This window comes from Capsicum annuum, chromosome 4 (genome assembly GCF_002878395.1).
Source record: "Capsicum annuum cultivar UCD-10X-F1 chromosome 4, UCD10Xv1.1, whole genome shotgun sequence".
Classification (NCBI taxonomy): domain Eukaryota; kingdom Viridiplantae; phylum Streptophyta; class Magnoliopsida; order Solanales; family Solanaceae; genus Capsicum; species Capsicum annuum.
In genome coordinates, this window is record NC_061114.1 from 97,326,715 (window position 1) to 97,338,850 (window position 12,136).

The 12,136-nt window shown below is 34.7% G+C and overlaps 1 protein-coding gene across 3 annotated transcripts in view; it reads left to right on the forward strand.

Annotated features, from left to right (window-relative positions):
* Positions 1–288: 288 nt before the first annotated feature.
* Positions 289–12,136, forward strand: part of LOC107867797 (protein translocase subunit SECA2, chloroplastic) — a 48,179-nt gene continuing 36,331 nt past the window's right edge. For 2 of the 3 annotated variants that reach the window (XR_001673348.2, XM_016714220.2), the window contains exons 1-11: positions 8,932–9,194; positions 9,606–9,740; positions 9,840–9,909; positions 10,017–10,081; positions 10,391–10,511; positions 10,852–10,943; positions 11,125–11,190; positions 11,396–11,460; positions 11,535–11,622; positions 11,840–11,905; positions 11,992–12,107. Coding sequence is in view for 2 of the 3 variants with exons in the window: in XM_016714220.2 (XP_016569706.1) it covers positions 9,003–9,194; positions 9,606–9,740; positions 9,840–9,909; positions 10,017–10,081; positions 10,391–10,511; positions 10,852–10,943; positions 11,125–11,190; positions 11,396–11,460; positions 11,535–11,622; positions 11,840–11,905; positions 11,992–12,107 (1,076 nt within the window). In the remaining variant the exon portion in view is untranslated. Of the gene's footprint in view, positions 2,254–2,531; positions 2,588–3,305; positions 3,579–3,659; positions 3,897–4,072; positions 4,193–4,346; positions 4,476–8,931; positions 9,195–9,605; positions 9,741–9,839; positions 9,910–10,016; positions 10,082–10,390; positions 10,512–10,851; positions 10,944–11,124; positions 11,191–11,395; positions 11,461–11,534; positions 11,623–11,839; positions 11,906–11,991; positions 12,108–12,136 lie in introns of those variants that run through there. The other variant, XM_016714221.2, reaches the window with a different exon arrangement.

Here is a 12,136-nt window from a genome sequence, read left to right on the forward strand (position 1 = left end):
CATCAACAATAGGTTTCAGGTAACTCTGTCTACGAAGATTAAAATAGACTATATATACTTCTAAATATAATCTTTTGTTTTTTATCTTTTTTGTTATGATGCATGATAATAATAGTAATTAATATTTTTCAAATTAAGTTCTATTACTTGAATAATAATATTAATTAATAAAAAGAATTTTTACTTTTTAACGTTAATAAAATATCACATTTATTTTAAAGTTAAACAACTTTTTTTATTGCTTGAAATAATATATACATGCTTTGCAGTACTCTAAACTAGTATAAATATACATAGACGATTACACAGAGGTACAAGTTTAGCCATTTTTGAGTAGAGAAAGGGTCTTGTTTGACTACTTCATCCTCTTGATCATTTTGCTGGATGATTGTTTTGATTCTTGGTTACGTTAGCAGCTCTTGTAACGAGTAGTGATGGCGCAGAATGAAGCAGAGTCGTCAAGTCTGGAAGAAGAGCTCCCTGAATGTCCAGTTTGTCTCCAACAATACGGCGACCTTTCAACCATCCCTCGTGTCCTCGCTTGTGGCCACTCGACCTGCCAAGACTGCTTAAAACAGCTCCAAAACCCCTTTCCTAGTACAATCCGCTGTCCATCTTGTACTCTCCTTGTTAAACTCCCCAACCCCATCTCTTCTCTCCCCAAAAACATTGATCTTTTACGCTTCTCCAATTCAAAGGGTTCTTCCAACAATCAGCAAACAACTCAAAAATATGATAAACATCCTATTTTTACCAAGCCCCAATTGTTGTCTCATGAGTTGTACTCAAAGGGTTCCAAGAATCATAAAATAACCCCAAAATATGATGAAGATTCTATTTTTATCAAACCCCTTTTCCGGTCTCATGAGTTTTACTTAAATTGGAAAACATGGGTCCTGCCACAAGACACTATAGTCTTCGAATCAAAAAATGGTTCTGTGTGGTATGGGAAGGTTACGAAGGTTTCTAACAGTGTTTCTTCTATGGGGTGTGTTTTGAAAGTGGGTGAAAAGGTTAGTCTTCTTGAAATTGGATGTTTTGTTGACTTGAATGAGGGCTCTTTATCTTCTTCTTCCAAGTTTGATTGTAGTTATGATGTGAAAGTTATGAGTGTATTGTCTGGATTGAGTGAAGGAGTGAGGAATGCGTTGGAGTTAATTATGAAAGCTAGTTTAGCTCTTCATGTAATGTGTAAGGTTTATGGGTTTTGGTACAATGTGGATAATCATTGTGTTTACGTAGTTTCTGAGATGTTTTGTGGGACTTTGTTAGGGAAGATTGTGGTTCTTGAGAACAATGCTGAGGAAAAGAGCAGTACTGTAGATGAGTTTGTGATGATTGGTTTGGATATGTGTCAAACGGTGAGTGATTTGCATTTGAGAGGATTGTTTCTGGGTTATTTGGGACTTTCTTGTTTTGGTTTTGACAAGTTTGGCCGTGTTTATGTTGCTATTAGTGAAGTTTTGACAACAGGAAGGAGAGTTCGCAAGATACTCACAGAGATTGTTGTTGGCAAGAGTGGAACTGATAGTGAAGATTTGCTGTTGAGATTAAAAAATAACATAGTGGATGATTGTGTTTTTGTTAGTCCAGAAGTATTCTTTGAGTTGTCGAAACTGGGTGGTGTTGTGATAGATTTAGGCAGCTCAAGGCATCATGTTGGATATGGTTCTGATGTTTGGTCATTAGCTTGTGCAATTATTTCACTTCTAGTTGGCAAATCATTCCCTGAAGAGATGCAGAGTTATTTGAGTTATCTGGTTGCTGCAGTAAGAGATGATAAAGGACTTGATTTTGTTAGGTGGTATGTGGAGTGGAGGCAAAAGATTATGACTTTAATTGAATGCAGATTGGGGCCAGAGTTTACTAATATGAAAGAGATTCTCCTCAAATGCTTGGAATACAATCCAGAAAATCGGCCACTTATATCTGAGCTGTGGAAAAATTTGAGGGTTCTTGTGACCAAATCTGCATTTGATGAAGCAAAAGACTTAAAGCAGGAAATAAGAATGGAAAACATGTGTAATTGTTTAATTCTTGGAGACTTTTGTCAGTCGATCAACAAGGTTGGTGCACAATCGCCGAGGTGCCTTGATGATACTTCTGCGGTGGAAAAAGCTAACGGAGAGGAGGATGATGGGGTTGAAACTTTAGAGGTTGATAGGGATGTTTTTGAGGGTCTCTCCTGTGGTCAAGTGAAATGCATTGATCTAAAAGGACATCTTAATTGTATCACAGGATTAGCGATTGGAGGTACAAGCACTGCATTTTTCTCTTTGATATCTTAATACTACACTATCTTTCTTGAGTTACTTGAATGTACCAGATACTTGCAGTTTAATCCTTTTTCATACTTGATGTTTGTGTTGAAGTGCATGTTTAAATATTTTTCTTTGCATTATTGCAATTATTCACAACTTGACGTTGTTAATGCTTATTTTATGTGCATTTTCTTTTGCATTAAGCTTAGAGAAAATATTGAAAATGTGAATGCTTTTATAATTCTCGATGTTGGCCTTTGGTCCTTTCAGGTGGCTTTCTGTTCAGCTCGTCATTTGACAAAATGGTCAATGTATGGTCTTTACAGGTACACTTGTTAAATCTAGTATTTGTATGAATTGGTCCATCATTTGGCTTAAAGGATTTGGACTATGTCATTGCTGGACCCTCTTTGTGGAATTAGCCTGTGACTTTAGAACTTGGAAATGAAGAGACTGTAAAATGTCTTGCAAAACTGACACGCTTAGATTGAGACAAATGACTTTAGAAAAGTTTAAAAGCTATCTTGGAGGAAGAGTGTTAGACTAGATGACATATAAGTGCTAATCTTTGAATCTTCCTATTATTGTAACAGATGGAAATTTATCTTATTGGTAATAGGAGCTATTACCCCAAGGTTTCCTTAAGTGGTCTCTGTGGCAGGATGTAATTTATAAATGTCCCAGAATATTAAAATTTTGAGCCGGGGGTCTATTGGAAACAACCTCTCTACTCTATCTTAGGTAGTGGTATGGACTGCGTACGCTTTACCCTCCCCAGACCCCATTCTGTGGAAATACACTGGGTATGTTGTTGTTGGTATCTATTAATGCATGATTATGATTGTGGGATCTAACTTGAAAGAAAATGAGAAAATTTCGTGATTCTACGACGCCGCTAGGCACTAACTTGAATAAATTCTATTCCAGCATGGCTTTCATTAGAATACAGATATAGCATTCATATTGCTTGTGTTTTTACTAGATAAATTTTTTTCCCTTTTGCTTTCTCCTTATGAACTTCCTTGAGTTATCCAACTATTACAGGACTATTCTCATGTACATTCATTCAAAGGTCACGAGCAAAGAGTTATGGCTGTAGCTTTTGTAGATTATGGAGAACCACTGTGCATTAGTGGTGATAATAGTGGTGCAATTTGCATTTGGGGAGCCAGCGCCCCATTAAGTCCAGACCCAGTGAAGAAATTACAGGAGCAACAGGACTGGCGTTATAGTGGTATACATGCCCTTGCTGTCTCTGAAAACCAATATGTATATACTGGCAGTGGTGACAGGTCTATAAAAGCATGGTCATTGCAGGCAATTTTCTGCTGCCTTCTAGTTGTAATTTAGTTTATTCGAGGCAGAAACTGAAATACTGCTTCCTTCCTCACACTCCAGGATTACAGTCTAGCATGCACTATGAATGGCCATAAATCAGTTGTATCTTCATTAGCAATATGTGATGAGGTTCTTTATAGTGGTAGTTGGGATGGAACTGTACGTTTATGGTGCCTTAGTGATCATAGTCCACTGGCAGTTTTAGGGGAAGAAGCACCAGGAAGTGTTTGCTCAGTTTTTTGTCTTGCTGTTGATGAGAATGTACTTGTTGCAGCTCATGAGAACGGTTTGATGAAGGTACTGTTTTGAATCCAAGGCAAATAAAAGGTTTCTTTGATTAGGTTAGGATATTGAACATCAACCTCAATATATAGGTACTTAGAAAGCATATTGTTCAAGCTAATAATAATTGTAAATTAGAAAAAGATCAGTTGTTTTATTATATACCCTCATGCTTTTATTTATTCCATTAGATTTGGGTTGACGATATTCTGGTGAAATCTGCACTAGAACATGACTGTGCCATCTTTTCTGCCTGCAAGAAGGAGAAATGGATTTTTACAGGTGGCTGGGACAAGACTATAAAAGTAAAGGTATGTGCATTAACATATGAAAATAGCAGCTTTGGTGCTGTTCATGTATCATCCAAATGCTCTGAGATTAGAGTGGGTTGATGGTTTAATTTGAGCTTTATACTGTAATTCATGGTGCTTGAAGTCGTACTTTCTAAAAGCTGCTGCTTTATAGGAACTATTTAGAGATGGTGATCAGATAGATGCCGTTCCACTTGGATCTATTACATGTGATTCTGTAGTAACAGCTCTACTCTACCGGCAAGGAAAGCTTTTTGTTGGACAAGCTGATGGAGTTATCAAGGTATTATCACACTAAAGCTCTTTATTGGACAAGCTATTTGTTAAGCACACTTAGATGCTTCTATGACAAGCATGAAGTCCTGATGTAGCCTATCAAATGTTTTCAGGTGTACTATTCTGTAGTTAGATGAATCCTGAAGGCACTTTTTGATAGTTCTATCAATTATTTCTTTCCAGAAGCATCTCGTCTCAGCGACTGCAAGGAACTGATTGCACCAAAGCATAGTGGAGAATCCTCAACTTTAAACCAAGGGGTTCGTGCCACTGTTGGCTGCTGGAAATCTTATCATATCAAGAAAGAGACTCTCATTTCTGTTTTTTAAGCATGATAGTAGTCTACATAGTGATTGATGCAGCAATACTGTAAAAAGCACTCTTAACTGAAGAAAGATGTGTTTGATAGAGTATACAGCATAGCATGAAATGTATAATTTTCAACAGATAAATATGTATAGATGATGTTTTCAACTTGTCTCTGAATGAGTGTTGTTCATGTCGAAATTGAACTGTCTTCCGACATGTAAAACTTTTGCAAGGCTGAAACAATATGAAATTCCCTTGTTACTTTTTCAGAACTTGTCAATTACTGTAGCCTGTAGGCAATTAGACAGCTAAAATAAGATGGGGGGAGTTCCTGTTCCTTTTATATGCAAGTTTGCATATAAATATTAGGACATAATTTCAACAGATGCAGAAATTAACTAGCAGAGGAGTGTTGTTTCACTTCAAGTCGACAGCTTTTCAGGACAATGTCTAATAGGCTTGTTGTGAAGACGACTCAAGTCTCATTAGAAATTAAGCTGGAAATTGGATACAATAAGCATATCCCTGATACTACCAACATGTCTGAATAAATCAAAACTCCACCTAGTTATAGAATTCCACCTTTTGCAAATGATTGTATGGAACTGGTCAGACAATTTAAGCTAGTATTAAAGTCAATTTAAGTTTTATATTATAATATATCTGCCTGACTACAAAAATTGTCAACATGCAAACATCTTACATAAAAAAACTGAAAAAGATTGTTGGTGATCTGGACTAGTTTGGAGTAAAAAACATAGCTAAAATTGAGTTAAAAATTCTTGCGCACATGTCAAAAGCTACGCACGGAGTTGGGACTTGGCTACTTGGCTATCAGGTACGTAGGGTGTTTTCAAATCTAGGGTCAAAATTAAGAGTAATATTAAAGTGGCTTAAAGTGATAGGTTGAGTGCGGGTGGATTCTTTTTAATGAATCAAAACTAAAAAAAGAAAAAGACGTGGACCTCTAATAAGAGGCCACGTGGCAAAACAGTTTTTAGAAAATCATCATTAAAAAGTAATGGCATTGATGAATCAATTTTATAATGGCGATGACATGAATGAGTCCAACTTTTAACGGAGGCATAAATGAGTCATTTCTGATAGTTTAGTGACATATTTGAGCCTTTTCCCCTAAAAAAAAAAAATAAGGAATTGAAAGAGTATATAGACACCATTTTCTATACTTGATACGTTTTATCTAGTGTACATTTAAATTTACCTGATTTAGGACTTGGCATTTCGGTAGACTTGACTTCTAGCAAATCTGCTTGATGATGACGAGACAATTGCTTTGTCACATAGAGTATTTTTCTTCACGTGGTATTTTTTAAAATAAAATGTCAAAATTTTGATAAATAATTCACTTGGAAGTTGATTTTTTTATCTTTTTCAAAAGAGAGTCGATTCACTCTCTTTGTTTCGTTAGCGTTTAGAGGGTCGACTATTAAATAGTTAAATTTAGAGTAAATTAAAATTAAAAATGATTTATGTATGCGTCAAATTTTGAAGTACTGAGCTATTTTGTCGAAAAAAGTCCTACCTTGCAAAGTTCATTTGCTCTAAGTTGTACTCTTATATCTTTTTTGGCAAAATAGCTTGGTGGGTCCTTGTACTATGTTCGATTTGTAATATAAATATTCCTACTTACATGTTTATCATTTGGACCCTTGAACCCACTAAAAAACAACATTTTAAATACTTTTTTGGTGAGTATAACACATTCACCCCATGCCAGCTGCCACGTCATCTTTCACGTTATTTTTAAATATAAAAAATATTAAATATTAAAATAAATAAATAAATAAATAAATAAAAGAAACCCCCCCCCCCCCCCCCCCCCCGTTCCCCTCTCTTCCTCTTTTTCTTTCTTTTCTTTCTTGTCCATCTTTCTCTATTTCTTCCTCTTTTTTTCTTATTCTTTTCCCTCATCTTCTCGTTCTTCTTTTCCTCCATCATCTTCATCTTCTTATTCTTCTTACTCTTTGAAAAAGTTGAGAAGTATGGGCCGAAGAATTTGAGAAGTATTTTTTCTGTTCAAAATTCAAAAAGATCGAAAAAAGTCGAAGTAGTGGGGGCCGAGGAAGAACAAGTGAATTTTTTATGTGTTGGATTTGCTGGAATTTGAGAAACGAATTGATTTTTTTTCTTTTGTATTTTTTACTTGTTGGATATGTTGAAAATTGATGTTCTAATCGTTGGAGTTCGAGAAAATAGCTCACTTGTTCCTTTTTTTTTTTGAATTTTCACTTATTTGGTTTGCTGAAATTTGAGAAAAGAATCAACTTTTTCTTTATTTTTTGTAGTTGTCACTAGTTGAGTTTGCTAGAAATTGACGTTTTAGTTGTCCAAATTTGAAAAACGAATCAGTGCAACCCGGAGAGCTCCGGCGAATTTACCGGTGGCGGATCAGTACAAGAGAAGCGGCAGCCATCCACGAGCTTACCCCACCAAAAATTCCAAAAAGTTGTTAAGCCAAACGCCATTAATTTACAATTATATGCCACCAATTGCAAATTTTGGCGATGCAGCACCGACTCATCTGACCGGCAAACAGAAAAATTTCCACACCAGAAGGGTCGCCTCCTTATGGGGAACAAGACCTACCAAAAAGCCCCAAAAGTTTATGGGTCAAATGCCATCAATTTTGATTCGTTTGCTGCACCACAGATCAGACTAATTTGACGTTAATGATGGTGTGGCCATGACAGCCTTGAGGCTGCGGGGTGGGATGGGGGGACTTTTTTAAAAATTATTTTAAATTATTTTAATATAAAATTGATAAAAAATAACCCTCATTCGCACCCCAGGTGCGTGCCTACACACGTTTTGTCCTACTCAGCTATTTTAATGCCACATAAGTTCGGTCAACGGTTAAAGTATTTCAAATGTTATTTTTTAGTGGGTTCAAGGGTCAAGATGACAAACATGTAAGTAGAAGTATCCACATTACAAAACGAACATAGTACAAGGATCTATCGAGCCATTGTTTGCTTATTTTTTCTACTAGTTTAGGTATACACGCGTCGTGCGTGTACCTTATTTTAATGAGTTCAAGCCCTACACAAAATATGATGTTTATTTAAATAATAAAGAAGAATAATAAGTAAATTCTACATCTTTTGAACATGTAAAGATGTAGAATTTATTTAATTAAACCTAACATTTACAAGGAAAAAATTCTCAAAGCGAATTGAAATTTATCTACCATCTGTAAACTATAACAAAACAATACGATGATAGAGATATTAAAACAATATAATTAAAGCTAACATTTGTAAAAGAAAATTTCTCAAAGTCGATCGACATTCATCTACTACCTGTCAACTACAACAACATAATACAATAATAGAGATATTAAAACAATACAATTAAACCTAACCTTTACACGAAAAAAGAAATTCACAAAATAGAGATATCAAAACAATATAGTTAAACGTGACCATTACCTAAAAAAGATTTCAAAGCCGACTGACATTTATCTACCGCCTATAAACTACAAACAAAATAATACGATAACAAAACTACGGTCACAAAGCTTTATTACCCAAATAAATATCTATATAAACTTAAGAAAAACTTCTAAAATTGAAAAAAAGAAAGAAATATAAGACTCCTAAATCAAAATTTTATAACAAAAAATAATAGTCCTAACCTAAAATAACAATACCTTTTTTCTTGAAAAAGTCCACTACCCTTTTTTAATTGGAAAGAAGTAAGTCAGTTTAGTTTTTGAAAGATTTTTTTTTTTCTTCATTTAGGACTCTAATTCTATTTTATGTAAAGTAATTTCACCAATTTTTTTTTTAAATTTAGAAGGATAGAAATTTTTTTATATAATAATTTCTTTGAAGTTAAATTTTTTTAAATATAATATTACCATAAATTTAGAAATTCAACTAAAAGTAGAAAATTTTCTCCATTTAACTTTTTTATATATATTTATTTTAATTAATATTTAATATTATAAATTGAAGAAAAAATATGAAAAGATAATTTTATCTATTATAAAGTCTTTTAATGAAAAACAAAATCATAAATAAACCACAAAAATGAAAAAAAGTGATATAGTTTCTAATTACTTGATTTATTTATGTTAGAAGTCAAATTCAGGATAAAAATTGTAAAATAAAATATTTAAACTGATAAAACAACAAAAATAATGAAAGAGTAGGGAGAGTAAAACTTAAGCATCGGATTATCGAGGAAGACGTTAGGTGGTAAAATGGCGACAGCAACCTCCAACAGCGCAGTGTTGGCGCTGCAATTTCAGCAGCAACGCCGGAACAACGAGCGTCCTCTACTAACTTCTCTCTTATTCAGCAAGTCTACTACATACCCTTTACTTGTTTTGCCTGTTCCTTACAACAAGACTCGCCGCCGGCTCAGTCTTCCACCTCTCTCTGCTTCTCTCATGGTACAATACAATACTTAGCCAACTGCTTATGATATTAATACCCTTTTCTTGTAGAGGGATAATTGATACCTACTAATTTTTGGATGTGTTTCCCATATTTAGAGATGGCTTATCTCAGGATTATAGTTTTTTTTTTTTTTTATCCCACGGAGTGAAGAAACAATTCTCAAATAACTAATCCGGGATAACTTGTTCGCCAACCAAATGAGCCCTTAGTAGAGGAAGGGGATTACAAGGTGGCAAATTGAACACTCATCAATAAGGTGAAAGTTCAGCTTGCGAACCAACACCAACTCACTACTAAGATTTCCAGTTTGATTGATGTTATTGCTTATGCACACTTTTGTTCAAGTCTTATTCATTTCATTTCATTTTTCCTATTTTAATTTTCTGTTTTGTTTATTTTAAAAGGAAAAAACGGATGGGGTGAGAAAATCTTGGAGTGGTATTAGTAGCTTGAACAACTGGGTTGTAAAAGATTATTACAGGCTTGTAAATTCTGTGAATTCCATGGAACCCCAAATTCAGCATCTTTCTGATGAGCAGGTTGGTTTGTAGTGTTAGTTTTGTTTATCTTGTTTTCTTTTGTTTGATTTGTATCCCTTTTTTAAACTGTTTCATCTTATTGGTATTTTGTTTTTACAGTTGAGTGCAAAAACTTTGGAATTTCGACGACGTTTGAGAGAAGGAGAGACATTAGCTCATATTCAAGCTGGTCTGATAATATACTTTATTTTTCGTCTGATAAAGATTAAATCTTTTAGTAAAATGGAGTTGAAATTCTTGTTTTTTATCATGTCCATTCGCCATTTCTATCTCCAGAAGCATTTGCGGTTGTCCGTGAAGCTGCAAAAAGAAAGCTGGGAATGCGCCATTTTGATGTTCAGGTATCTCCTGTGTAATTCTTGACCATGTTGATTCAATAACTATAACATAGCATCTTTTGAAGGATGTTGATTCGTCTAGTTCCACAGATAATACATATTGCAGTTTTCTTATTAATTTTTGTTGAAAGAACATGTTCATATTCTTATCAGAGAGTGGTCAGGCGTAATCATATCATACATGGATGTTTATGATGTTTGATATAATCAAATGGATATAAGAATAAACCACTTCGTGAATAATTCAATATTACATGCATGATATTCTTACTTGTGCAAATTGATGAATTCTGCTTTAATTGGAAATCTTAGATTATTGGAGGAGCAGTTCTCCATGATGGGGCTATTGCAGAGATGAAGACAGGTGAAGGGAAAACCTTGGTTTCCACGTTGGCAGCTTATCTTAATGCCTTAACTGGAGAGGGTGTTCATGGTATGCTGTATTGAGTGTGTTTATGTGTGTGTATATATATCCACGAATCAATCCATCTAGCTATCTACATACACACACATATACATGTAAATATTTCTCCATCCATTTCTACTTCCTTAGAAAGCCTTTTGTCTGCTATAGCTTCAGGACTGTGAAAGGTGTTTGTGGATGCTTGTTGAATAATCCTCAGTGTTAGTCATTCAGGGCATGAGTCGTTTCTGCTGGGTTTTATCTCAAACATACATTAATTAATCAGAACTGGCAAATATTAGCATGGTTCTAAATATAGATAATACTTCTTGGTGTTTACTAATTTTTCTTTTGGAATCTGCTTTGACAGTGGTAACGGTGAATGATTACTTAGCTCAACGTGATGCTGAGTGGATGGGACGTGTTCACCGTTTTCTAGGTCTTTCTGTTGGCCTTATCCAAGTAATTTTTTGTAATCAGCTGTCTGTAATTTCAATGTTATGTTTTTTCTTACATATGTTTTCTCAAATTTTATTTTGCAAGTAGGTTTTCCTAGAATTGCATGTAATTCAAGGGTTTGGTCTTTTTCTTTTTGAGAGATCAACTGTTATAAATCAACCATAGTAATTCTTTTTATGCTCAGAGAGGGATGAAGAGCAAGGAGAGGAGATCTAATTACAGTTGTGATATAACATACACGAATAATTCGGTAAGTTGTGGTGAGTTTCATGTTGTTCCCTTGCATATTTGTTATGTCATGTATCTTTTCTGGTTTATACTTCTTCATTTCTCTTAGTTGCTTAACACATGGAGATTTCTGACATCCTTTGATGGTCAATTTAGCTGCCTAACGACTACATCTCTCCTGCCCCCCTTTCTCTGTTTTTTCCCTTTTCTTGTTTCCAATGGCCCAGGAACTTGGTTTTGACTATCTTCGAGATAATCTTGCTACTAACCATGAGCAACTTGTGATGAGATGGTAAGCATTGATAGACATTACTTTCTCTCTCTTGTTAAATTGTGTGATGCTTCATATTTACCTTGTATAAACAGGCCAAAGCCCTTCCATTTTGCCATAGTTGATGAAGTTGATTCGGTCCTCATCGATGAAGGAAGAAATCCATTGTTGATAAGTGGTGAAGTATGTCTCATTGTTTTCTTATCATGTCAAATCACTTGATAGAATTATTCAAAATATATTAGTTTTTTCTTTATGTTATCAGAAACTATTGATTGGACGAGTTTTGGTCGCTGGGTATCATAATTTTCCGTTTTCCTTGTTTAGGTTTGCTTTATTTATTTCTGTTTGTCTTATATTTGTTTATTTTTTAGAAGTAATTTTGTGCATTCTATCTCAGGCTAACAAGGATGCTGCTCGTTACCCTGTTGCTGCTAGAGTAGCCGAGTTGCTTATTAAGGGTCTTGTGAGTTCCAAGTTTCTGAGTTATCCCTTTAAAACTTGAGCTCTGTGGCAAAATTACACGATAATGATGTTTACTTGTAATATCAGCATTATAGCATAGAGCTTAAGGATAATTCTGTGGAGTTAACTGAGGAGGGAATTGCACTTGCTGAGATGGCCCTAGAAACAAGTGACTTGTGGGATGAGAATGATCCATGGGCTAGGTAAATATTTACCTTGTTGTTCTGTTTTC